The sequence below is a fragment of the Notolepis coatsorum genome (assembly GCF_963971535.1).
Source record: "Notolepis coatsorum genome assembly, chromosome: 3".
Classification (NCBI taxonomy): domain Eukaryota; kingdom Metazoa; phylum Chordata; class Actinopteri; order Aulopiformes; family Paralepididae; genus Notolepis; species Notolepis coatsorum.
In genome coordinates this window covers 60106695-60132777 of record NC_140167.1, presented here as the reverse complement: position 1 = coordinate 60132777, position 26083 = coordinate 60106695, and the positions used below count along the sequence as shown (strand labels likewise).

The 26083-nt window shown below is 44.2% G+C and overlaps 1 protein-coding gene across 2 annotated transcripts in view; it reads right to left on the bottom strand.

The window, feature by feature from the left end:
• tprb (translocated promoter region b, nuclear basket protein) overlaps nucleotides 1–24283 on the bottom strand; it is a gene marked incomplete at its 5' end in the record, with an annotated part of 107004 nt that extends 82721 nt beyond the window's left edge. For both annotated transcript variants that reach the window (XM_084310985.1, XM_084310986.1), the window contains 10 exons: nucleotides 7757–7897; nucleotides 8686–8773; nucleotides 15827–15907; nucleotides 16593–16685; nucleotides 17020–17184; nucleotides 19887–19990; nucleotides 21092–21188; nucleotides 21706–21779; nucleotides 23676–23780; nucleotides 24133–24283. In XM_084310985.1, coding sequence (XP_084167111.1) covers nucleotides 7757–7897; nucleotides 8686–8773; nucleotides 15827–15907; nucleotides 16593–16685; nucleotides 17020–17184; nucleotides 19887–19990; nucleotides 21092–21188; nucleotides 21706–21779; nucleotides 23676–23780; nucleotides 24133–24283 — 1099 coding nt within the window. The remainder of the gene's footprint in view (nucleotides 1–7756; nucleotides 7898–8685; nucleotides 8774–15826; nucleotides 15908–16592; nucleotides 16686–17019; nucleotides 17185–19886; nucleotides 19991–21091; nucleotides 21189–21705; nucleotides 21780–23675; nucleotides 23781–24132) is intronic.
• Between the last annotated feature and the right edge of the window lie 1800 nt (nucleotides 24284–26083).

The window sequence follows — 26083 nt, the reverse complement described above, 5'->3', positions numbered from 1 at the left end:
CGGACCACTCTGAAATTATACTTATATTCACCACGGGATAACGTATGCATGAAAAAATTCTCTTTTTTGCATCTTGGACGGAAGAAAGTCAGTGTCAAATGACCATAGTATTGTCCCCATAGCTATAATATAGAATATAGGTATAGCTCTACAAACAAGGTGACGCACTCCTATCTTTAAAGTGTGGCATAGCTACAGCGGGACCCGGCTAATGGCCGGCGCTGAATGAGTTAAGGCGTTACATTTTTAATACCCTGCACCAGTTTTATACCATTTTCTGCCTGTCATGGGGTTATCCCATGCCCTGTAAGTAGGGATGCACATGGGCCTTAAGTGGTTTGACCTGTTCCCACATGTGGTCATGCGGCCAAACATTTAGTTTAGGCCTTCGGCCTAGTTTGTTTTGTTATGTTGTTTTGTAATACAGACACATTGGTTTAAAGCATAACATGTTATGTAGAATTAAAGTACATGCATTTGTTGATAAATACCGTTTGTCTGTGCTCCCACTTGGTTCCTTGTAGGATCTCTGGCTGCCCAACCAGAACTGGGAGAGGCCAGGGCCTTTTCTGGAGGGGAGATTCGGAAGGAACCAAGTGTGGTAGAGTACAGGGGGGGGGATTTTCATAACGAGAGGGGAATAGGTTTATGAAGCGCCCTAAACACTGTTTAGTGTTTGGTGATGATAGAACATGATGGAGTAATGTATCCATGTTGTCCAGAGTTATTGGATGTGTAAATTGATGTCTGTATTGATTAATTGATTGTTTGTTTTTAGTTTGTCCCTGTAGGAGGAGCTTCCAGCATAAAGCCAGGGATGGAGGCTCCTCTCGGGGAGAAGTAGTGACAGGCTTGGAAGGGAGCAAAAGAACAAATAGAATAAAAAACCAAAAACTGGGTGATGGCAACCTGACTCGGACTGCATTTTTCCTTCGCTTGGCCGCCTCCTCACAATTGGTGTCAGAAGTAAAGAGGACTACAAGCTTCAGGGATGCCTCCCAAAAAGCAACAGCAAGAGCCTGCAGAGGAGGGTGCCACAGGGGGAGCCTTCGAGGATGGCTTTCAATCGGAAAGTGGCCCCACTGCAGGTCCGGAGGCCAGCTTCGCCAGGTTGGCACGGATGTTTGAGATGCATATGCAGTACCAGATGGATCGGGATAAAAGGCAGGATAAAGAAGCAGAAATAAAAGAACGGGAGTTCAGTGCTATCAGCGACAAGGTCACCGAGCTTCAGTTGGACCTGGAGGCAACCAGGTCTGGTCCACCAACGGGACGAGCCAGTGGGGTCCCAGGCGGAGAACCCAGGATGGTGAGGTTAGAGGAATCTGATGACGTTGAACATTTTTTGACCACTTTCGAGAGACTGGCAGCAGTGTATGGCTGGCCACGACAAGAGTGGGCTGTCCGCCTCATTCCTCTGCTGACTGGTAAGGCCAGGTGTGCCTTTGTAGCTATGGACCCAGCTCATACCAGAGACTATGACATTTTGAAAGCAGCAGTTTTGAGGAAGTATGAGATAAACAGTGACACTTATTACCAATGGTTCCGCTCCGACGACACACCACCAGATGAGGCCCCCATGAGCTCTACACCCGCCTCAAGGACTTGTTCTGTAGATGGGTGGGTTATGGCACCTCCACCAAAGAGGAGATCATGGAGAAGCTGGTCCTCGAGCAGTACATCAAGGTGTTGTATCCAGAGGTTAAGACCTGGGTGAGGGAGCGCAACCCAGAAACGGCGGCGGAGGCTGCAGAGCTTGTGGAAACATATGTGACGGCACATGGAGGTCCAAGGGGCCACCGCTACGCTGGCGCACTACACCAGGCCAGAGGTAAGTCTGAGGGTGTTGGGATGGGTGGTTCAGGTAGTTACTCTCCTAGGCAGCCAGGTTTCAACCAGCCCAGTTCGAGCCAGACTAGGCCAAAGCCATTTGTAAGAGGATATGCCAGGAATAGGTCAGAGGTTGTATGTTACAACTGTGGTGAGGCAGGCCATATCAGTCCAGTTTGTCCCGTTAGAAAGCCAGAGATAGCAAGTCTCTGCTATGTACCTAGGCCAGCTCTAGGCGCCTCCCCTAAGGACAGTTCTGAGTCACCAGTCATGTCTGTCATGTTGAATGGCAGGCCCCTGTCAGCCTTATTAGACACAGGTTGCACACAGTCTCTGGTACAGGCCAAGTATGTCCCCAGGGAGTTGTGGAGTGAGGAAAGAGTTAAAATTGTCTGTGTCCATGGGCATGAATCAGAAGTCCCCATAGCGGAGGTATATGTTGAGGTAAACAACCAGGCATATCTGGTGAAGGTTGGAGTGGCCCCCGAACTGCCCTACCCTATTTTGCTGGGGACAGATCTGCCTATTTTGCTAGACCTCATTCATGAGAGTAAAGGGAGATTATGTGGGGTAGTTACTAGGTCCAAGGCGAGGGAGCACACTAATACACCAGTCTCTGTGACACAACCACTGATTCAGCCAGACACAACTGACACAGAAATACCCACCACTATCAGGCCAGACTCCGATTCACCAGCTACCAATGCGGACACGGTGCAGCTGATGCCATTTTTTGGGGTAGAGGTAGGTGGAGTGCCTGGAGTCACACAAGAGGAGAGATGTGAGAAACGCAGGGAGCAAGTCAGAGGAATTGTGTTGCAGTCAGCTGACCAGCCAGATCAGGATATGGAGTTTCCAGGGCTGTCGGTAAAGGAGGTTTTTTCTGGGGATCTTGCCAGACAACAGAGAGGGGACCCCACTCTAATAGACTGTTTCAAAGAGGCAGAGAAGGAATCCAGTTCTAGTCCCCTTAGCAAGCGGTTTCTGCTCGACAATGGGTTGCTTTATAAACAGAGTGAATATGACAGGCAGCTCATACTGCCAAAGGCATGCAGGGAGGAAGTGCTGAGGCTAGGCCATACTATTCCTTGGGCGGGTCACCTAGCTTTTGAGAAAACCTTCCAGAGGATTTCAAAAAGGTTTTTCTGGCCAGGGATGTATAGACAGGTCAAATATTATTGCAAGACATGTCCAGAGTGCCAGCTTACAGCAGGGAAAGCTACAGCCCCTGTACCCCTTATGCCACTCCCTGTGATAGGCACCCCTTTTGAGCGGATAGGGGTGGATATTGTTGGTCCATTAGAGAGAAGCCAGGCAGGCAACCGGTTTATCCTTGTCATTTGTGACTATGCCACCAGATATCCAGAGGCCTTTCCATTGAGAGAAGTGACAGCCAAGCAAGTAGCTACAGCTATGCTGCAGTTTTTTTCTAGGGTAGGGATCGCGAGGGAGGTACTTACGGACCAAGGGACCAATTTCATGAGTCGCACACTCAAACAGGTCTATCAGCTGTTAGGTATCAAGAGAGTAAGGACCACTCCCTACCACCCTCAGACTGATGGCCTTGTTGAGCGTTTCAATCAGACCCTGAAACGTATGCTGAAAAAGTTTGTTTCTGAGTCAGGGAAGGACTGGGATAAATGGCTGCCGTTTCTGTTATTTGCCTACCGTGAGGTTCCCCAGGCCTCAACTGGGTTTTCACCTTTCGAGCTGCTTTATGCCCACCAGGTCAGAGGTCCATTGGATGTGCTGCGAGAAACCTGGGAGGAGTTGGACAAACCACAGAACATGAACGTCATCTCTTTTGTCCTGAAAATGCGAGAGACGCTCATGAGGACCACCACAATGGCACGTGAAAACCTTCTGAAGTCCCAAGCCAAGCAGAAGGAGTGGTATGACCGGTCGGCAAGACAGCGGAGCTTGGAACCTGGGGAGGAAGTCTTGTTGCTTTTGCCAACATCAGAGCACAAACTGTTGGCAAGGTGGCAGGGCCCATACCGGGTCAAGCAGAAGATGGGGCCGGTAACGTATAAGATCCACATGCCAGAGAGGAGGCAGCCACTTCAGATTTTCCATATAAACATGCTCAAGAAATGGCACCCCCGCCCAGTCTCTGTGACACCTGTACCGCACTCGCTCTTCATCCAGGCAGTGGAGGAAGAGGAGGAACCCATGGAGCAGTACCTACCCGGTCGGGAGGAGGGGAAGAAGCTGGACATGGACCACCTTTCAGCAGGAAGGAGAGAAGAGCTCCTTCGGATCTTGCCCCTCCATCTCTTCATGGAGACTCCGGGGCGCACGGACATGGTGCACCACCACATCACTTTGAAGGAGTCTAAGCCCCTTCGTCAGCCAGTCTATAGGGTGCCAGAACGTCTGTTACCGGTGCTGAGGAAGGAGTTGGAAATGATGAGGGAACTGGGGGTGATTGAGCCCTCCTCCAGTGAGTGGAGCAGCCCAGTCATCTTGGTCCCAAAGAAGGATGGCACCCTGAGGTTTTGTTTGGACTTTCGGAAGATCAATGGGGTGAGTAAATTTGATTTGTACCCCATGCCCAGGATCGATGATCTGGTGGAGAGGCTAGGAGGCGCCAGCTTCATTAGCACTCTTGATCTCTGCAAAGGGTACTGGCAGGTTCCCCTTACAGCAGGGAGCAGAGAGATCACGGCTTTCCGAACCCCCTTTGGTCATTTCCAGTTCACGGTCCTTCCTTTCGGCCTTCATGGAGCGCCGGCGACATTCCAGAGAATGATGGACAAGGTCCTGTCGGGCACAGAGGCCTTTGCCGCTGCTTACCTGGATGATATAGTGATCTACAGCAACAGCTGGGAGGAGCACCTGTGCCATCTCGAGGAGGTCTTGCAGAGGATCAGGAAAGCAGGCCTCACCATCCGCCCTGACGAGTGCTCACTGGCCAAGCAGGAGACCAGGTACCTGGGTTTTGTGTTGGGGAAGGGACTGATCCGACCGCAGGTGGGGAAGGTTGATGCTATCAAGTCCGCTCAGAGGCCCACGACCAAGACTCAGGTCAAGTCCTTCCTGGGTTTGGTTGGCTGGTACAGGCGGTTTATACCTGACTTCTCAACTGTTGCTGTGCCTCTCACGAACCTCACGAGGAAGAACGAGCCCAACAAAGTGCGGTGGACGGACGGGTGTGAGGAGGCCTTCCAGGGTTTGAAGACCTCGTTGTGCGGTGAGCCCCTGCTTAAGAGTCCTGACTTTGAGCAGCCATTCACAGTCCAAACGGATGCATCGGATCTGGGTATTGGAGCCGCCTTGTTGCAAGGGAAACCGGGTAATCTCCAGCCCATTGCTTACATCAGCAGGAAGCTCAACTCTCACGAAGTCAGGTATTCCATCGTGGAAAAGGAGTGCCTTGCCATCAAGTGGGCACTGGACTCTCTCCGATACTACCTGTTGGGCAGGAGATTCAGCCTGGAGACTGACCATCGGGCACTGTCTTGGCTGGGGAGCATGAGGGACACCAACTCCAGAATCACGAGATGGTTCCTTGCCATGCAACCTTTCGACTTCGAGGTACTGTATAGGAAAGGGAAGGAGAACTGTACAGCAGACTACCTCTCCAGAACGCCACAAGTGTCTACTCCAGAAGGGGGGGGTAATGTCATGGGGCTATCCCATGCCCTGTAAGTAGGGATGCACATGGGCCTTAAGTGGTTTGACCTGTTCCCACATGTGGTCATGCGGCCAAACATTTAGTTTAGGCCTTCGGCCTAGTTTGTTTTGTTATGTTGTTTTGTAATACAGACACATTGGTTTAAAGCATAACATGTTATGTAGAATTAAAGTACATGCATTTGTTGATAAATACCGTTTGTCTGTGCTCCCACTTGGTTCCTTGTAGGATCTCTGGCTGCCCAACCAGAACTGGGAGAGGCCAGGGCCTTTTCTGGAGGGGAGATTCGGAAGGAACCAAGTGTGGTAGAGTACAGGGGGGGGGATTTTCATAACGAGAGGGGAATAGGTTTATGAAGCGCCCTAAACACTGTTTAGTGTTTGGTGATGATAGAACATGATGGAGTAATGTATCCATGTTGTCCAGAGTTATTGGATGTGTAAATTGATGTCTGTATTGATTAATTGATTGTTTGTTTTTGGTTTGTCCCTGTAGGAGGAGCTTCCAGCATAAAGCCAGGGATGGAGGCTCCTCTCGGGGAGAAGTAGTGACAGGCTTGGAAGGGAGCAAAAGAACAAATAGAATAAAAAACCAACCACTGGGTGATGGCAACCTGACTCGGACTGCATTTTTCCTTCGCTTGGCCGCCTCCTCACACTGCCCATTCAATTTATTTTATAACAACAATGCTGACGCTGTACTGCACAGCTTATGTTCATTCTGTTGACTGAGAGGGAGAACTGTTCCAAATACTCTTCCCACTCAGAACCCTTGCACCGTCTTTGGACTCCCGAACATGAGAACTCAGAATACGTCAAGTCAAGTTCGTGAGGGCTCAGTCCGTGAGTCTGGAGTTTGGGATTTATCCTATGACATAAGGAGCCTGGATTCCAGGGAGGGACATTTTTTATTTGGGAGGCGAGCTGAAAGCCATAACCGCTAGGGATGCCCCGATCACGTTTTTTGCCACAGATACCGATCACCGATCGTCTTGAGCCATATCGGCCGATACCAATCCGATATCGATCGTTTTTGATTAAAAAACATAATAAAAAAATATTTTATATAATTTTTTATATTTCTTTTATAAAATATATATATTATATAATCATACTTGTAGTTGTATTATCTGCAAGACATCGCCACCACGCAACAAGTCAAAATGCTCGCTATCTGCAAACAGCTCCACTGTCTGTGTGTACTCGAGTAGCCTCCAGCTACGGCCAGGATTCTCCGGAGCTGCAGCTGGACCCTATTGATCACATTCAACATGCCCTCATCTCGAATACGCATCGAATCAGTGTTATAAGACATTGATATCAGGAGCTATCTGTAGCTACTGCTAGCCGGCTATATAACGTTAAGACAACGCCTCAGTGAACTATTTAGTTTAATGGGACGTTTCCTTTTGAACAGTGAGCTAACGTAAGCTAATGTGAGCTAACGGAGGTATCAACATGCACTACTAGACTTGCTGGAGCATTTGTTGATATCAGGAGCTATCAGTAGCTAGCCGGAAAGTGAATAGTTGACTGGGTCGTTTTGTAACGGTAGCTAACGTTAGCTCACGGAGGTCCCAGTGTCCCACTAGACTAGACTATACTAGTGTTTACAGTACACAGGTGCGGGAGGGGCTGGAGCAGACGCCGCTGCTCTCTCCGTGTGTCCGAGACAGATGCAGATGAACGCATAAATGCAGACAAGCTTGATTTCTGGTTATTAGTGATATCGGCATTTTATTTCAAACTAATTTGCTCGTGGATGTCCTGATTTGGTATAAATTAGGGCTGTCAGATATTATCTGCCGATATTGGCATTAAAATGTGGTATCGGAAATTATCTGTATCGGTTTTCAAAAAAAAAAAAAAAAAAAAACACGTTACATTTATTTAACCTTTATTTACCCAGGCAAGCAAGTAAGAACATATTCTGATTTTATTTATTGTCAAAAGTATGCATAATGTTGTGTTAATTCCACAACAAGAGATATGTAATGTTAATTACCTGAAATTATTCCGTTTTTTGGGGGGGGAAACCCTGCATATATCGGTATCGGTTGATATCGGTATCGGAAATTAAGAGTTGGACAATATCGGTAAAAAAGCCAATATCGAACATCCCTAGTATAAATCGTTGCTCTCTTTGGCAGAGGTGTTTAACACGCTGTGGCGTAAAGGCGCAGAGACAGCTCTGTGTAGGAGTGTGCTCTGTGCTTGGAGTCTGCCAGCAGTTCATTGGCTAACTGACCTCTATGGTTGGAGTCTGCTAGCAGTTCATTGGCTGACTGACCTCTGTGCTTGGTGTCTGTTAGCAGTTCATTAGCATTCTCCAGCTCCTTCTCCAGACTCTGAATCCTCTCCTTAAGCTCAGCTGATGACTTGTCTTGGGCACCATTCATCTCCTCCAGCTTCTCGCCAAGGGCCTTGTTCGCTGTAACAAAGAGGAGAGGAGTCAAACTACTGAAATAGGCCATTCTAAATTAGGACAGAACTGATATGTTGCAATTATTATGTAAAATGACAATCTAGTGCAGTCTTGGTATCAACATAGCTGGACGGGAGAGGGATGTGATAAGAACACGACATGCAGGAAAGAAAGCAGGAACTTCCAATAGAAATGAATGATTGTTAAGGCGGCTGGGTGGCGCAGCGGACAAGGCGCTCGTCACCAACGCAAGAGACACTGGTATCGAATCCAGCTGTCAGCGTTGCTTCCGGCTTGGCCGGCCGTCATACTGGCTCGATTGGCAAAGTCAGCGGGAGGGAAGCCGGTGGGTGGGTCTGGGTCGTTGTGGACAGCGACTCCTACAGTTCGGTCAGGGCGCCTGAACAGCGAGGGAAGGATTTAAGAGGTAGTGTGACCTTCCACACGTTACACTCTCTCAGCTAGAGTCCGCGCCGCCAGGTGAAAAGAAGTGGTGGGCTGGGTACACATGTGTCGGAGGAAGCATGTGATAGTCTCCGCCCTCCCAGACCGACGGTAGGGGGTAGAGTGCGCAACGACCAGGAAGGGGATTGGGAATTGGCATATAACATTGGGGAGGGGAAAAAAACGGAAAAAGGGGGGAAAAGATAATAAAAAATAAAAATATTTATGATTGTTGTGCCCAAACCTTCCCACTGAAAGATCCCGACCCTGAATGAACTGAACCCCTGAAGGAAAGCAGATTTGCATAAACAGGTACGCCAGTTCTCCTCATTATACCACAACTCTCTCACCTTCTCCGGCATCCTTCAGTAGCTTCTGTAGCTCCTCCACGGCCCGACTCAACTCCTCACTCTTTGCCTCAGAGTCAGCCGCTGCTCCCTGCAAACACAAGGCTACGGTGAGCGCCGCTCAACTTCAGGAGAGGAAATGAGCAACAATACAGTACAGTGGTCTCCCACAATCAGATGTGGTGATGGACCTCAAATGGCAGAAATGCGGCCACAGAAAAGATAAAAGATCCAGTAGAAACAAAGCCACCTCTGTTTAGCAGCCAACCAACCTTGAAATTGTGGCAATGTAACCAGACAAAAACCAGTAGAATTGAAACATATTAAAAAGCAACACGCCAACATTATGGGAACTGCTAGGGATGCCCCGATCACGTTTTTTGCCACCGATACCGAGCACCGATCGTCGTGATCCATATCGGCCGATACCGATCCGATACCGATTGTTTTTGATTAAAAAGAAATTAAAAATTATTTTATATAATTTTTTATTTATTTTTTTTATAAAATATATATATTATATAATTAGACTTGTACTTGTATTATCTGCGACTGCGAGACATCGCCACCACGCAACAAGTCAAAATGCTCACTATCTGCAAACAGCTCCACTGTCTGTGTGTACTCTAGTAGCCCAGCTCAAAAGGATTCTCCGGCGCTGCAGCGGGACCCCATTGGTAACGTTAAGTGCTTTGGTCGTTTCACATTCAGCAAGCCCTCAGCTCGAATACGCATTAAATCAATGTTATAAGACATTGATATCAAGAGCTATCTGTAGCTACTGCTAGCCGGCTAGATGACGTTAAGACAGAACTTTAGTTCAATGGGACATTTCGTTTTGAACAGTAAACGAACGTCAGCTAACGCAAGCTAACTGAGGTATGAACATGAACTACTAGACTTTCTGGATCATTTGTTGATATCAGGAGCTATCGGTAGCTAGCCGGCTAAATACCGTTAGACAATGCCTACTAAACGTGAATAGTTGACTGGGTAATTTTGTTTAAACAGTAACGATAGCTAGGTAGCTAACGTTAGCGCAGGTCGAATGCAGTGCACTACAGACTCGAGCAGAGGAGCCGCACCTCTTTGTTTACAAACTCTACACGGGGGCGGGCGGGGCTAGGGAGGAGGAGCAGCGGCAGTTTGCAGGTCGTGTGTGTCTGAGACAGACAGCGAGTGAGAGCTTCGCTTGATCGGTTTCCGCTATCGGCGAATATGACTAATTATCGGAATTCACAGATTGCATATTTATACTGAGTATCGGCCGATAACGATCGGTGGCCGATCGATCGGGGCATCCCTAGGAACTGCGCTTATCGTCTTCTCCAGAGTCAGACAAGAAGATAGATACCAAATGTATCTCTATGCGTTCAGTTATAGAAAGCTATCTGGCTGCAAGCTAGCCTAGCTTATCACAAATTAATGGGGCGGATACGGACTAGGCAGCCTAATTTAAAACTCAGGGCGAGGTGCTTTTGGCCGCCTATCTTCGTCTGACTCTGGAGAATACTGCAAGCGCATTTCCCATAATGTTGGCGTGTTCCTTTAAAATCGGATCAAGTTCAACTTCGAATATAGCTCATTAACACTTTGAGCGCCACGTCACAGCTTTTCTTTTTTTAAGCGATCTGAAATCATATTGCATCACGCGAGCCTACCCTAGCCTACCCAGGGGCCGCCGGCGATCAGATGTGAAAAAAGCGCCCCCTATCGTCTCCCAGATGGTAAATCACCCGTTTGGAATGGACTCAATGAAAATGGATGGGGGAAAAAATTTTCCAGTCCACTGATGCAGCCGGAGTTACCAGAGTTCATTCTGGATCCTCTGAGCCGCGGCAAGCATGGGTTATACTGTACACACGTCGGATCAATATACTTATCGATTTTTTCGAATGGTGATCAGGAATTGGAATATACCATTTGGATACCATCTGATGTCAGGTAAGGAATCTATGTTATCAGTGTTAGGATAATCAGACTCGTTTTCGAGGAGATATAAGCTTTTTTGTGATATGTGCTCTAGCTGTTTCACTGTAAAATCCATGAGGAAATGAAAGCAGCTATTATCAGCGCGCGGCTCGAACGTGCGTGCGTGTATACTATTGATCATCTAGCGTTTATTTGAAAACTATTCATAAATAGGCCGACAAATATCTGTTTTTCACCTGAAAACGGGTGCTTTTCAAAATGCTCTCAAACGGAAATGAAGCGATAAAAAAACCAATCTGCCTTGACAACACTGACTGGAAAATGATTCTTTGATAAGCGACGGGCAGATTAGACACATAGCCATAATTTAAAACATAGATTAGGCGATATTAACGTTAACATTGGGAGTGGACCGTGGCATTCAAGGGGGTAAAAAGGAAAACACGGCGTGGCACTCAAAGTGTTAAGTACTGCAACATTTCTAATGCTTGTGAGGCTCTGACATCATGGAAAACAACAGAACATTTTACATTAGCATTGAAATGTAATAATAATAATAACTTTATTTGTATAGCATATGCAGTTCAAAGTGCTTCACAACAGTAAAAAATACAGTCATAAGAGAGCATAAAGAATTTTATACAAAAAGATGGAGGTAGTGTTGTGGAAAATGTGTATGGGGTGGACTAGTTTAATATAGGTCAACTAGCAGTGCTGAAAGACGGTCTGGCTGACGTTCTTAAAACAACTTGGACAGATGGACATTTCAGTACGGCACGTTGTGTGCTTGTAATCTCGTACATCGTATCGCTTTCATATCTTGTTCTTTTCTCTCTTTCATACATACACAGCACACACACACAGACACAGCACACACACACAGACACACGGACACACACATACACAGCACACACACAGACACAGCACACACACACAGACACACGGACACACACATACACAGCACACACACACAGACACAGCACACACACACAGACACACAGACACAGACACACACACACACACACACACACACATTCCCTGTGACACAATACACACATACAATACACATACGTCTGTACGCAGACGCACACACACACAGACACACACACACATACACACACACACATCTCACTCTCTCTTCAATGTTCTTAATGTTTTACATCATATCGTGTGTGTACATCATATCTTGTTTATCTCTCTTCATGTTCTTAATGTTCTTATCTCTCTCCGATGTTAAATCTACGTATCATCTTAATGTACGTCATGTCAGATCTGACATGATATGATACGTCATCATATCTGTCATGGGGGGGCAGGACTGAGAGGGGATTTAGGGGACAAGCAGAGGGATTGAGAGTTAGAGTGTTTTTTGTTCAAGCTGTGGTGATCCTCTGCTCGATCCATAGCTTTTGCTGTTAAGAACTTCTTTTCCTAAATAAATTACCTACTTGTTACAATTGGAAATATCGTCTCCTGCTGTGTTAAACAACCATCAGCCACAACAGTAGCAAGGTGAGGTAAATCACAGTTTTTCATTAATACAGATAATAAAATAGAATAGATTAGTAAAAGTAAAAAGTACGGTTTGATTCAGTTTAAAATAGGCTAAAAATGATAAAATAGAACAGACAGTAAAAAGTGTGATAAAATTGTTCTATATAACAACAGAGCAGTGCATCTCTCTTAATACTTTGAGTTTCTTTACAAAGTTCTAACATACAACAGAGCATCGCTCTAACATACAACAGAGCAGTGCATCGCTCTTAACACCGAGTTTCTTTACAAAGTACAGTTCTAAATTACCTTATAGAACAACAGAGCAGTGCGTCGCTCACAACAACAGAGCATTGCTCTAACATATAACAGAGCAGTGCATCGCTCTTAACACTTTGGGCTAGATCCACAAAGAATGGATTGCACAGTGCTAGTTAGCACCCTAGTTACAATTCATTATGAATTGAAAATGGGGGACCCTGGTGTAAACAAGACGAAAGTCTTTCTCTGGTCGGCATCCCCTTAACAATTGTGTGTACTGAGCCTTAAGGCCTCTGCATGCTACAGAAACTGCAAAGCAACTGCAACACAACATCAGCACGACTTCAACGCAACATGTTGCAGAGGGTGTTGTAGAGTGTGTTGTGAGGATGTTGCGTACCTCTCCTCAAAATCTAATCTGAACAACCTTGCGTTGATGTTGCGTAGCAGTGATTGGTTGGTTAGCGAATGGGGGCGGGGCTGTCATAGAATAATATTGGTCCCGCAGGGAGGAATACCATCCTCCATTGTTGTAGCCAGCCAGCTAGCGTTGATGCTATTCAATGCTATCATACCCAACTAACGTTAATGCCATTCAGAATTTATTAACATAGCTACAACAACACACAGTAACGTTAATATAATTACATGCATCATTGTTTACAATGAACGGTGGGGCTAATCTAAAGGACTGGACACGAACAAGTTAAACAGCAATCAATTAATTTAATATAACCGGTAGTTCGAGCTGCATTTTCGTGCCTACAACCACAGGGATATATCCAGCTTTGACGAGCTCTCTCTCCTCCTGCCGATTAAATTCAGCAGCTCTTCCTCGAGTGCCTGTAGCTGCCTGCATTAGCACAAAGGCGTCCATCCCTGCTGCTAGCTAACGTTAAAACTAACCTAAAGTTACACAAGCAGAATACATCACAAATACTTCCGGTCGGGGGATTTCAAAATAAAAGAGCGACGTCTAAAAGCACCGTAAATACGTTTATTTTGTACATTATCTAACGTTAACACAAACCTAAACTAACTTTAGATTAGATTTAGCAGCATTGGAGGAGAAGATGGTGTCCCCACATAGACTTCAGGATATTGTGTATACCAACATTCCAATTAAGCAATGCAAATTACGATTTGGCCCTCTTATCACATATGTGATCCAGACCTGGCATGACACCCAGAAAGCGTGTACTAACCGCCATAAATGGCACATGCATTCCCCTCTATTTAATAACAATTTACTCCTTATTGGACGACAACCTATTAGGTACCCTAGATGGAAAAAGAAAGTCATCCACACGCTGGGGGATATCTTCGATAACTCTGGTCTCCGTTCCTTCCTAGATCTATCCAATGGATATGATCTCCCCGGAACCTCCTTTTTCTTTTATTTACAAATAAGAGCAGCTCTGAGGGCTCATGGCATTCCATGGGATGTTCCACTAGAGCATCACCGTTTTCACAAATTATTTTATGACAGAGACATCGAGAAGCTTCGTTTCTGACTTTTAACGCCACTTACTTACGTCCTCGTATAAGGACCTCCCCCTGGATACGATTTGGAGAAAGGATGTCCCGGAGTTGGATGTAGATTTTGATTGGGATGCGGTCTGGGAAAATGTTCGGCTGTCCTCACGCAACCCAGATAACAAACAGATTCATTTAAATGTTGTTCATAGGACTTATTTGACCCCTAGACGACTGAATCGAATGAGTCTCAGACCTGACTCTCGATGTACCTTATGTCCAAACGGTGCCACCGGAACATTTATGCATATGTACTGGGAATGTCCTGCTGTTGAGCTCTTTTGGGAAAATGTTACCTCCCAGCTATCGGATATTTTCTCTCTGACCATACCAGTTCTGCCTTCTGTATCGTTATTGAATGATCTCTCTCAATTACCGACCTCTACACATGTGAAAAGACTCATTTTGGCCGGCCTTACAGCCGCCAAAATGTTGATTGCCTCACGTTGGATTCACCCAGACAAACTGTGCCCGAAGGTATAGATTCTCACCCATCTTGATGAGATATCCACTGCACGTGTGATAGGTGTTAATGAATCCAATATCGCGATTTGGTTGGCGGCTATGGAAAAGTTAAAAGAGTGCATATAAAATTGTGATTTTTGATTGCTGAGTGGGATGTTGAGTGTGTGGTTCACGTTGAGGTCCGGGGGTGAGCGGGAGCAAGCGAGTGTCCATGTATATATTATTGTTTTTCGCTTTTTCTTTTTTTTGTATGGTTGGTTATGTATATGTCCTGGCCGGGCGCATGTAGCCTTTTTACAACACATCCGCGTTTCCGGCGCTCTGATTGGCCAGGTCATGTGACATGTGCACCCAATAGCGTGTTTGCCCATTTCCGCGTCGAACAGCCTGCAAACTACCTGGCGTTCTATCGCCATGCTCTAAGACAAACTCTAACCTTAACCAACTTCGAAAGAGTGCCTAAGCTTAACCGGCGAAAGAACTTGCCGTCACGCTCTAAGACAAACTCTAACCTTAACCAACTTCGAAGAGTGCCTAAACCAGTGTAGAAACTTGCCGTCCCACGATTGGCGCTCATGTCACATGACCTGGCCAATCAGAGCGCAAAACGGGAACGCGGATGTGTTGTAAAAAGGCTTCAAGCGTCCTGGGCCCCTTTGGATTTGGGTCGGATGGTCGCGGGGTGGGGGGCCCTGGTTCGGGGCCTCGGGGTGTTAAAGAGGCTGATGCTTTGACTCGCTGGGGCACCGGACTCTGGGTCTTCGAGGGCTGGGGATCGTGGTTGATGGGGGGGGGGGGGGGGGCTCGGGTTGGTCACTGTGCAATCTGTCTCAATTATTGTTTTGTCATGTTGTGTTAAGTTGTTGCATTGGGATGTCTTATGTATTATTATTATTGTATTGTGTACAATAATAAATCACAATGTATTGTGATTGTGAAAAAAATTAAATAAAAAGATTTGATCACAAAAAAGGATTAGCTGAAGCCTCTCTGTGGTTTTCTTAGGGAGACCTGTGAAAAGTGCATTACAGTAGTCTAACCGGCTAGATATGAATGCATGAATTACCTTCTCAGCATCGTTTTGTAATAAATGGTCGTACTTTTGCTATATTTCTAAGATGGAACGATGTCACTTTGTTAATATGAGAATTGAAGTTCAGTTCTGAATCTATGATAACCCAGAGACTTGTGACCTCAGATTTGATCCAAGGGGTTAGTCCTCCCAGGTTCTTTATTAACTTTCTTTTTTTGATTTGGGGCCGATAATTAGAATTTCAGTTTTGTTCTCGTTTAGTTTCAGGAAGTTCCTACTCGTCCATTTATTTATTGCCAATAAGCAGTCTGTAATGGAATAAGCAGTGTGTAATGGACATGTAATTTAACAATGCGATTGCCACCTAACTTTGTGACCAAGTGATGCGTGTCATATGTCTTATGTGAGGTTCCATCTACATACCTTGTATAAGTTGGACAGTTTAATGTTGGCATTCAGCTCGTTCCTGAATTTCTCCTCCATGCTGGCCTGCTGCTCCTTAGCCTGAAAGAAACCAACACCAAGTCACACTTCACTCGAGACCTCACGCTCCTTCAATGGATGAAGTAATACTGGAGCAAAAATAACCCTTTTGAACCAAGATCAAGTGTTTCCCATATTGTGGTTGCTCACAAAAATATGACAGGGCAACCACAAATAGATTTCCTAAACTCCTACATTTCCTCAAAGTTGTTGTCTGCTCTCTGAACCTGTTGAATCGAACGTGACTTTGGAGTGAACATAGCAAAATGTTACGTCCAAAACAAGATGTCAGTATCCAGAAAGCAGACCTCAGGTTGACAAAATAAGTGGCCCGAACTTTATGATTAGGTAACGTTACCATAGAATAAATCTTGCAAAGACCAGACGAGGTTAGAGGAGTTTGAGAATATTTACTGAGGATAATACATGATCATGCGATTTATTTTGTGTGGAGTGTTACAACAATAAATAACAATGTTGAAATTCAGATGTTAGGATTTTCTCTTTTTCTTCAACCGATTCTTTTTGTTATTACAGAGAGTTAAGTACCAAATAAAGGTGCCGTTGGGTACTGATACCGAATTTAGTATCGGTTCAAATGTGAACGGTACCCAACCCTAGTTACTAACTTACTATACATATTACAGCCAGGGAAACAACAAGCCTGCAACCACCAATAACCTGTGAGAAACCCATCAGAACCCACCTCCTTCAGTTTGCAGATCATCTCTTCTGCCTGTTTCTGAAGATTTTCATTTGAAGCCTTCAAACTGACCACTTGGTCTTCGAGTCTGTTTAACTGCAAAATAAAGAAACAACCCCGTTGACACTGACCAGGTATCACAACTGTCCAGCACTAGCTGAAGGAAATGCTTACGTTACGTCCATTACGTAGTTTCATATATGAGAGATTTGATGCTACACATCATGTTGTAATTTAAAAAACTCATTCTTAATTGACATCCACAAATTGGTTAAGAGAGGATGCCATCAGGAAAAATAACACACCACCTCTTTAGAAATGAATGTCAAAATATTTGGTGAGGTGAATAAATAAAATTAAAATAAATACAGTATATACATACATACCAATGTAAATACATAAATCAGCCTTGAAACAAGCATTGCCATACCTCATCCTCTTTGTTCTCCAGGCTGCATTTGAGCTCCAGGATCTTGTTGCCCTTCTGTCGAGACAGTGACAGCAGCTCCTCACTCTTGGCCTTCAGCTCGTCATTCAGCCAGTCTGTCTGGCCCTGGAGCAGCTCCTTCTCCTGCTCCATTCGCTTCTCCTTGTACTGGAAGGGCAAGCCACTGCTAGTTAACTCAATGCAATGCAACAAATATACCAGGAATGTATCTTTAGGAGCAGTGGGCGTGGGTGTCCATAGTCCGGCACCCGGGGACCAGTTCTAATGCCAGTGTCTTGGTCAAGAGCAGTGTCAAGAGTATGTACCCAGCATTAGGGATGGGTACCGCAATCCAGTACTTTTTAAGAGTATCTGCCCTATCACGTCGCCATCGGTACTACCGATTCACGTGAGATCCACCGGAATTCTTGAAGTCCGATGACGTCAAGGTTTCGTTTACCGTGAAACTAAACCTATGTAGTGTGCCACATGTTCACGTCAAAGTCAAAGTCAAAGATTTTTATTGCCATGTATGGACGAATCCACATTGGAATACGGGTACATGAGCAAACACTGTGTAAACAGTACAGGAAAAATATGTAAAAACACAGTATAAAAAGGACAAATGCTAAAATTGATATCGAACATCCCCTAAAAGTGCATATCATAGTTAAAACAGCGCTTCCACAAACCTGACTAATAAAACGAATAAAAACACAGAAACAAAATAGGATAAAATACAAAACTAGCCTTTGGAGTCATTCAGGCTCCGCACAGCACTGAGGAAAAAGCTCTTTGTAAACCGAGAGGTAGAGCAGCATGTGATAGCGGTAACGTCTGCCCGAGGGGAGGGGGACAAAGAGGCCTGCGGCTGGGTGACCAGAGGGGTCGTTGATAATGCCAGAGGCACGGGAAAGCAGCCTGGCACCATAGATCTCTTCTAGAGCTGGCAGGCTAGACCCGATTGTCTTGCGTGCAAGACGCACAATTCTATTCAGAGATTTCTTCTCCTGGTCTGTGATGTTACCAAACCATATTGTACAGGAGGAAGTAAGGACGCTCTCGATCACACAGCGATAGAAGTTGTGTAGAATCACCCTGTTATTTGTGAACTCTTTCAGTTTCCTGAGAAAGAAAAGACGTTGCTAGGACTTTTTAACAATGGTTCTGGTATTGGAGTGCCAGCTCAGGTCATTTGAAATAGTGACCCAGAGAAATTTAAAACTGCTCACCATCTCCACCTCTGAGCCATTTATGGTAATGAGAGATGGGATACCTTGCTATGTCTAAAATCGATGACTAGCTCCTTCGTTTTGGAAGCATTCAGGGTGAGGTTATTGGTCTCACTCCACCTAACTAGGTTCTGTACCTCTGATCTATAAAATGACTTGTCGTTTGAGTTTATACGCCCAATGACCGTGGTATCATCAGCATACTTTACTATCAGATTGTTATCATAGGAAGCAGTACAGTCATGAGTGCAGAGAGAGAACAGTAAAGGGCTTAGAATGCAGCCTTGTGGAGAACCAGTACTTAAAACAAGTTCATCAGACATATTGTTTCCAATCCTGACTCTTTGAGGTCTCAAAATTAAAAAGCTAAGAATCCATTCACAGATGGCGTCGCATAGACCCAGACACTGAAGTTTGTGGATCAGATTAGATGGAATAAGCGTATTAAAAGCAGAGCTATAATCGATAAAAAGCATTCTAACATAGGAGTTTCTTATCCAAGTGTTCATACACAGGATTAAGAGCTAAGGAAATAGCATCATCTACTGATCTATTTTTCTTGTAGGCGAACTGCCAGGGATCAAGACAGGTAGGAATCTGACCTTTTATATAATTCAGCACTAGCCGCTCTAAACATTTCATTAAAACTGAGGTTAGAGCAATAGGTCTGTAATCATTAAGACAAGTCACAGGTGATTTCTTGGGAACCGGAATGATAGTACATTCCTTGAAGCTCCTTGGAACAAGGCGGCGCTTCAGTGACATATTAAAAAGGTCTGTGAGCACAGGGGCAAGCTGCTCAGAGCAGAGTCTGACGGCCCTGGGAGGAATGCCGTCCGGGCCAGTGGCTTTCCTAGCCTTAGTACTGGACAGGACCTTGCGCACCTCATGTTCTGTGACAGTCAGCCCAGACAAGTCACTGGGGTTGGAAGGAGTAAAAACAGGACGCTCCGTTTTATTTTCATCAAATCTGGAGTAAAAGTTATTCAGTCTACCGGGAAGCGAGTGATCACCTTCAGCGGAGGCGAGGCCCCACGCACGTCAACACGCACAATGCACGCTTACCTAGGAATTGACTTCATTCAACAACAACAAAGCAGTTGTTCAGCATCTTCAGGTATATTTATTTAAATATATAGAGGTGTACCTTTTAGTTCCGCAGAATAGTTAATTGCTGCTAGAGTGGTTTGTTTAATCGTTTTATACTTGTTATTTTGTAAAACATTATTTATTTAAAGATGTGTGTGTGTGTATATATATACGTATATATTAACAAATTGTTCTAAATAAATAATAAATAATTAGGAGTTTGGACACGTTTATTACAACTGAGGTAGGTAGATTAAATTTTTAGAGACTAAAGTACCGAAAAAAGGTACCGTTGGCGTTGGGTACCGGTATCGATTCAAATGTGAAGGGTACCAAACCCTACCCAGCATGCGGAAACCAGAGTACCTGGAGGAAACCCACGCAAACATAGGGAATACATGCCCCCCCCCCCCCCCCCCAGTCTGTGTAAAAAAAATAATAATAACAGGACTTTTTGCTGTGAGGCAGCAAAGCGCTGTGCCAGAATGTCACACCCATCCGCTTTCGACTGGTTCATAACTTCAAGGCCATTCAGTTTGTATGGCTTACCTTGATGTTGATCTCTGCACCTTCCAGCTCGTCCACCTTAATCTGCATCTCCATCTTGGAGGCACTGGTCTCCACCAGTTTGTCATTGAGGTGCCTTAAGTCCTCTGGTGGGGTAAACAAACAGATGATCAATTAAGAAGTGGACAGTCTTCAAAATGTAAACATTTGGCATGCAAAACCTTTGGTATGATAAGGTTTTAAAATGTAAGGTATTCTGTGTATAGACTGTTTTTTTTGTATAGAAATCTGTATTTAAATAAATTCATCCATACAACTCAATATATAAATTATATATCAGTATATAAATGATCCATACCACTCAATATATACACTATATAAATCATCTACACTTATCAGTATATATAGATGATCATCCATACCACTCAATATATAAAGTATTTTTTTTTATCCACTTTTTCTCCCATTTTCTATATTTTCTCCCATCCCAATTTCGTATCATCCAATTCAACCCTCCCCTGTCACGAACGCTGTTTCTTGCCTCCCACAAGTCGGCTGCAATGTGGACTAAGTCATACATAGCACAAGTCCCCTCCGGTATTTGAGGTAACAGCAGTCGCATCTTTTCACCTGCGCAGCTCGATCTCTCAGTGGCGAGGAGTAACGCGTGGGAGGCTCACGCTGCCCCCGACACTTCCTGATTCTACTGCGCAGGCGCACCAACCGACCTGTAGGAGTCGCTGTCCACAACGCCCGATCCCCACCCATCAGTTTCCCACCCCCTAATACGGCCAATGTGTATTAGTACGGACAACCAGCTAAACTGAAAGCAAATGTGGAGCGCTGGGCTCGAACAGGCAAGCCCAGCGTCTCCAGATTTCATGGCGAGCGCCTTGCCCACTACACCACGTAGCCGCCCTCAATATATAAACTATATAAATCATCTACACCTTTCAGTATATAAACTATATAAATCATCTACACCTTTCAGTATATAGATGATCCATACCACTCAGTCAGTATATAAACTATATCAGTACATAAATCATCCATACCACTCAGTATATAAATTATATCGGTATATAAATCTTCCATACCACTCAGTCTATAAACTATATCAGTACAAAAATCATCCATATGACTCAATATATAAACTATCAGTATATACAGTAAATCACCCATATTTCAGTATACATTATATATACTATATATATATACATCAGTATATAAATCAAAATCATCCATACCACTCAGATTGTCCACTTCTAAGGATCTTCTCTCCAACGTTCGTAAAAGCTCTCGCTTCTCTGTCTCCAGCTCTTCTTTGGCTTTTGACAGCAGAGTCTGAAACATGCATCAGCTGTCAGTACATGTGCTTCAGTAACAGATACAATTCACCTAAGGTTTTCTGTATAGATCATTATTCAATACAGATAATCTTGAATCACAAATGTAATGCTGTTAAAATGGTGGGCTAAGTGATTGTGATAAGACTTGTGTAAAGAAAGCTATGTAGGCTTTTGATTACGCCAATTGCAGTTTTGATTGTCCAGACTATGTACCAATATCAAGTAAAGGTAATCTGTGCACTTTCAGTGTACATTACAGAAGTGTGGCAGAAGAGGAAATATCCAATGATAAAGCCATGGATCAAAGCATGACTTTTTTTCTTTTACAACATTCATACAAGTGGGAAGGACAACATAACATTAACATACAACATCACATTAACTTAGTAACAACGAGGAAAGTAAAAAAACAACAACAAACAAAAACAAAGAAATTTAGTGTCACATGAAAATAACATGGTTGTTATGGGGGTGTTGGGTACGTACTGAGTGAAGGGTTATTGATGCCTTACCTGTTCCGATGACAATTTCTGTTGTGCAATTTCATATTCCTTGTTCTTCTCCCTCACACTTTTTAACTCGGCATCTATTGAAACATGGAAGATTTCAAATGACTTAGGAAGGGGGTTTAGGGCAGGATAAGCCTCACACCATCATCAACAGTAGGGCTGGGTGAAAACATTGAGGGAAAAAAAGTATCTTGAATAATTTAATTTGAACCATCAAATATCGATTCTTCAAACCTCAAGATAAAATTTTCACCCATACCTGTGTATGTGTGATGATTTTCACTAAACATCCTTTCTAGCATGACTCCAGTCCTGCAGATGCCTCTAGTTTGCCTTACTCAAGAGTTTTTGCTTAACTACTATGGAAACTTAGTTGACCAAATTATATCTTTTGACAACACTGGCAGGTGCCAACCCCCTGAAACCAGTGCCGTCAAGCCTAATTGAGTCTACATCAAATCTAAATGTAATCAAAACTTGTGAATTGAAATCAAATGGAGTAATCACTGCCGATATACCAGCCCTAATCAACAGTATAAAATAAGTCTTGGCTGATGTGATCATGGAAAGGTCTCTCAACGTGGTGCTGGATTTTTAACAGAGCAGGACGGACACAGCGACCAATTAAGACATGCATAGGCAAACCATATCAGTCTTTGGTACTTTTGATAGTGTCCAAATACAAAATACTAGAAGGTTTCACTGGGATTCTGTTGCTAGGGAACAGTTTGGACCCAAATGTTTTTCCTGTAAAGTATTGCATTAGCAAACATAGCAACAAGGAAACGATAAAAGGAAGGATCATTATTATGTCACTGTGTAGTAGAGGATGACATTTTTTCGGGATTCCCACGGGATGAGAGTCAAATTCACTTTGAATCCCGTGATTGGGCAGGACCGGGAGTAAACGTCAACGGGAGCAGAAGGGAGTGGGAACTATGACAACAAAATCAATGGGATTCGGGCGGGAGTGGGATCAGTCTCTGTGGGAGAGGGAGGGAGTGGGATTTTTTTTTAAACTCACTCGGGATTGGGATGGGATTATTTCTGTGGGAGTGGGAAGGAGCGGGAGTCAAAATCCACTCACATGTCAGCCTCTACTGTGTAGCACATGAACAACATTGGTGCCAAGCGTGAACATTTTCAACAGACATCGAGTTGAATGGCATCAGCCATCTCGTTTATGAACTATTTTTGTTGCAGTTAACTAGCTAATGTTTGATATATTGGTTTAAACTTTAAGTACATTTCATCAGATAGCTGGTATAATTTGGATTTTAACACAGGCTTCAGTAGATGGGCACCAAGCAGCGATCATTAGAATGCTGGTATTCCGACGTGATGGCCCTTCCTTTGATTGATTGAAAACTGTATTAACAGATTGCAGAATGGGTACAATACAGTACAGCTCAATACACACAATTATTAAGGGGATGTAGACCAGAGAAAGACTTTCGTCTTGTTTACATCAGGGTCCCCCATTTTCAATTCATCATGACATACATGACATACAGATAGACAGTACTGCTACATCTAGCAGTAGGTAAGATATGTGAGCGTGGCAAGGAAATAATGTACCCTGCTGTAGTAGCAAGCACTTACATGTCTGCAATGGCCACGTTTGACCACAGATTAATTTGTATATCATAACAGTTTACATTGCAGTATTTTAACAAATGTGCTTTACTAAATAGTGACACTGGTTGAGATACCCAGTTCCCACCCAAGGTTGAGTTTACTCATCCAGTATCCATCTGATGTACGTTTGGTACAGACTCTCACTCAGGGTTTCCTTAGAACTCGGTGAAATAAAACGACATCCTTTGTTGTTTACAATGAAACCAGCTTTCTTTTATAGTTTGCTTGTATTGCATTAGCAAACATTGCAACAGCAAATACACTTGGGTCAGTTTAGAATGTTATTGTTGTCACTTTGAAAACGTCTATGAAAATTACGAACGACCCACTCTTACCAAGCTTGGAAAACTCCTCTTTCAGTTTATGGTGCTCCTGTGTCTGGGACACAAACTCTTCCTGACACTGTTCAAGGCGTTTCGCTTTCTCGAAGAATTGTTGTTCTGCAGGAGGAATGGGGCGAAAGAACATACAATAAGAAAGCAAGCTGACCAAAGTCACTTGACCAAAACAGTTTCGGCTAATAGTCAGCTTTGCATGCCGACTATCAACGCCAGTGACAGAAAAAGCATAGCTTGAAAAGCTGGTACCTACTAGCTAATGTTTAGCCCACTCATTGAGTGTTACCAAACGTCAAAACGGCCACCCAAGATAATGTGTCAGATTGCAAAATACATTAGCATGAGAAACACTAGCATGTGTTACCATGCGTGCATGGTAAGCCAAGCAAAACACAGCAAAAAAGACAGATAGCGCACGTTAGCTTGCTAGCTCAACAACGAACAATAATCCTACCGCTATCGACTCTAAATTGCTCCTTGTGCGCTTTCAGAGTATCTATCTCATATTGCTGGTCCGAAAGAAACTTCTCGAGTTTGTTTTGAACAGCTTTCGCTAGTTTAGTTATCTCTGAACGCTCCAACACTTGGAGCAACACTGCCGCCATTTTTATTTCAACGACAACAGAAGCCAGGATAGCAGTTTGACCTCTTTGAGTGGCACTTTCGCCGAAGTGCATCACGGTTAATGTAGTGAAGTACGGAAGCCCTAAGCGGCCGTACATTCATACATTTTATTTACTCCGTTTTCTCGTGATAACAAATTAAATCGGATAAATTTATTTCAGGGGGGTACAGGTATAGTTACACAGTACTGTTACATTTGCGACATACAAGATATGCAAATATACAGTAGGTACTGAGATCCTAACAGATAACAAATAACAAACTCAGCAAGACCGACGGCTTCTCAGTTACAGTGGGTGACAATATTGTCACAAGGAAAGAAGATATTACCTACCTGGGTTCCATCCTAGAGGCAAATCTTTCCTGTGACAAAATGGCATCCAATGTAATAAAAAAAGTCAACCAACGAACTCGTTTCTTGTACCGGATCTCCTCACTGGTAAACAAGAATACCCTGAAGACTCTAGCAGGAGCACTCATTCAAGGGTACTACGACTATGCTTGCACCTCATGGTACCAAAGCACCTCAAAGGCGCTAAAAACAAAATTACAAACATCTCAAAACAAACTGGTCAGACTACTGCTTGACCTTACTCCTAGAACCCACCTCACCCCTGCCCACTTTGACAACCTAGGATGGCTTAGAGTAGACGACAGAGTACAGCAACTTGCAATGGGCCTGGTCTACAAGATACACTACACGACCAAGGTACCCATGTACATGACTAAATACTTCCAAAAGGTCAGTGAATACCACGATCACAACACCAGAGGGAGCTCCACAAATCATGTTAAACCCAGATTCGGCTCAAACAAGGGACTAAACACGTTTCGCAATTATGCCACATCAATGTGGAACGCCCTACCCAAAGCTGTAAAGGAATGTGAATCACTACCCACTTTCAAAAACACTCTCAAAAAACACCTAAGGGAGACTGCAACTCGAAACTGGCCCCTGTAAATGTCCGAACACAACCCCCGCCAATGTACAGTAAATTACCAAGTATGGTCTTGTCAATAATCCAATGTACAGTGTTGTTTGTACAATTGTACAGTGTCCCCCACCCACCCCTCCTACCCACCCCCCCCCCCACCCACCCAACCACCTCCAATGTACAGTCCCCACCCACCCCTCCTACGAGTACCGGTATATACATTTGACGTAGAAACTGTACATTGGAGGAGGTTGGGTAGGTGGGGTGGGGTTGGGTGTGGGGGGGACTGTACATTGGAGGTGGGTGGGTGGGGTGGGGAGAACCTCCTCCAATGTACAGTTTCTTCGTCAAATATATACCCTCTTTTTTAGACTCTTTTTGTATCACAAACAGTATTGTATTTGTAAATCTGGTATGTCATAAATGTATAGATGTAGCAGTACTGGCTATCTGTCTGTCATATGTCATATATGTTATGATGAATTGAAAATGGGGGACCCTGATGTAAACAAGACAAAAGTCTTTCTCTGGTCTGCATCCCCTTAACAATTGTGTGTATTGAGCTGTACTGTATTGTACCCATTCTGCAATCTGTTCATAAAATGTTCAATCAATCAATCAATCAACGCTTTGAATGCAGGTGCACTGTAGTGCCAGGGACTAAGCCTGCGGAGTGACCATAGACGGGAGTGTCTGAAACGCCAGCAGAGGCCGATGGAGAGACTGAGATCTAGCATTCAGAATGTGAACTCTACACCAAGCAGCTTGTGCAGTGGCAGGTACAATACAATATGATACAATATAATATTAAACAAATATGACACAATCAACAATGCAGTATGATGG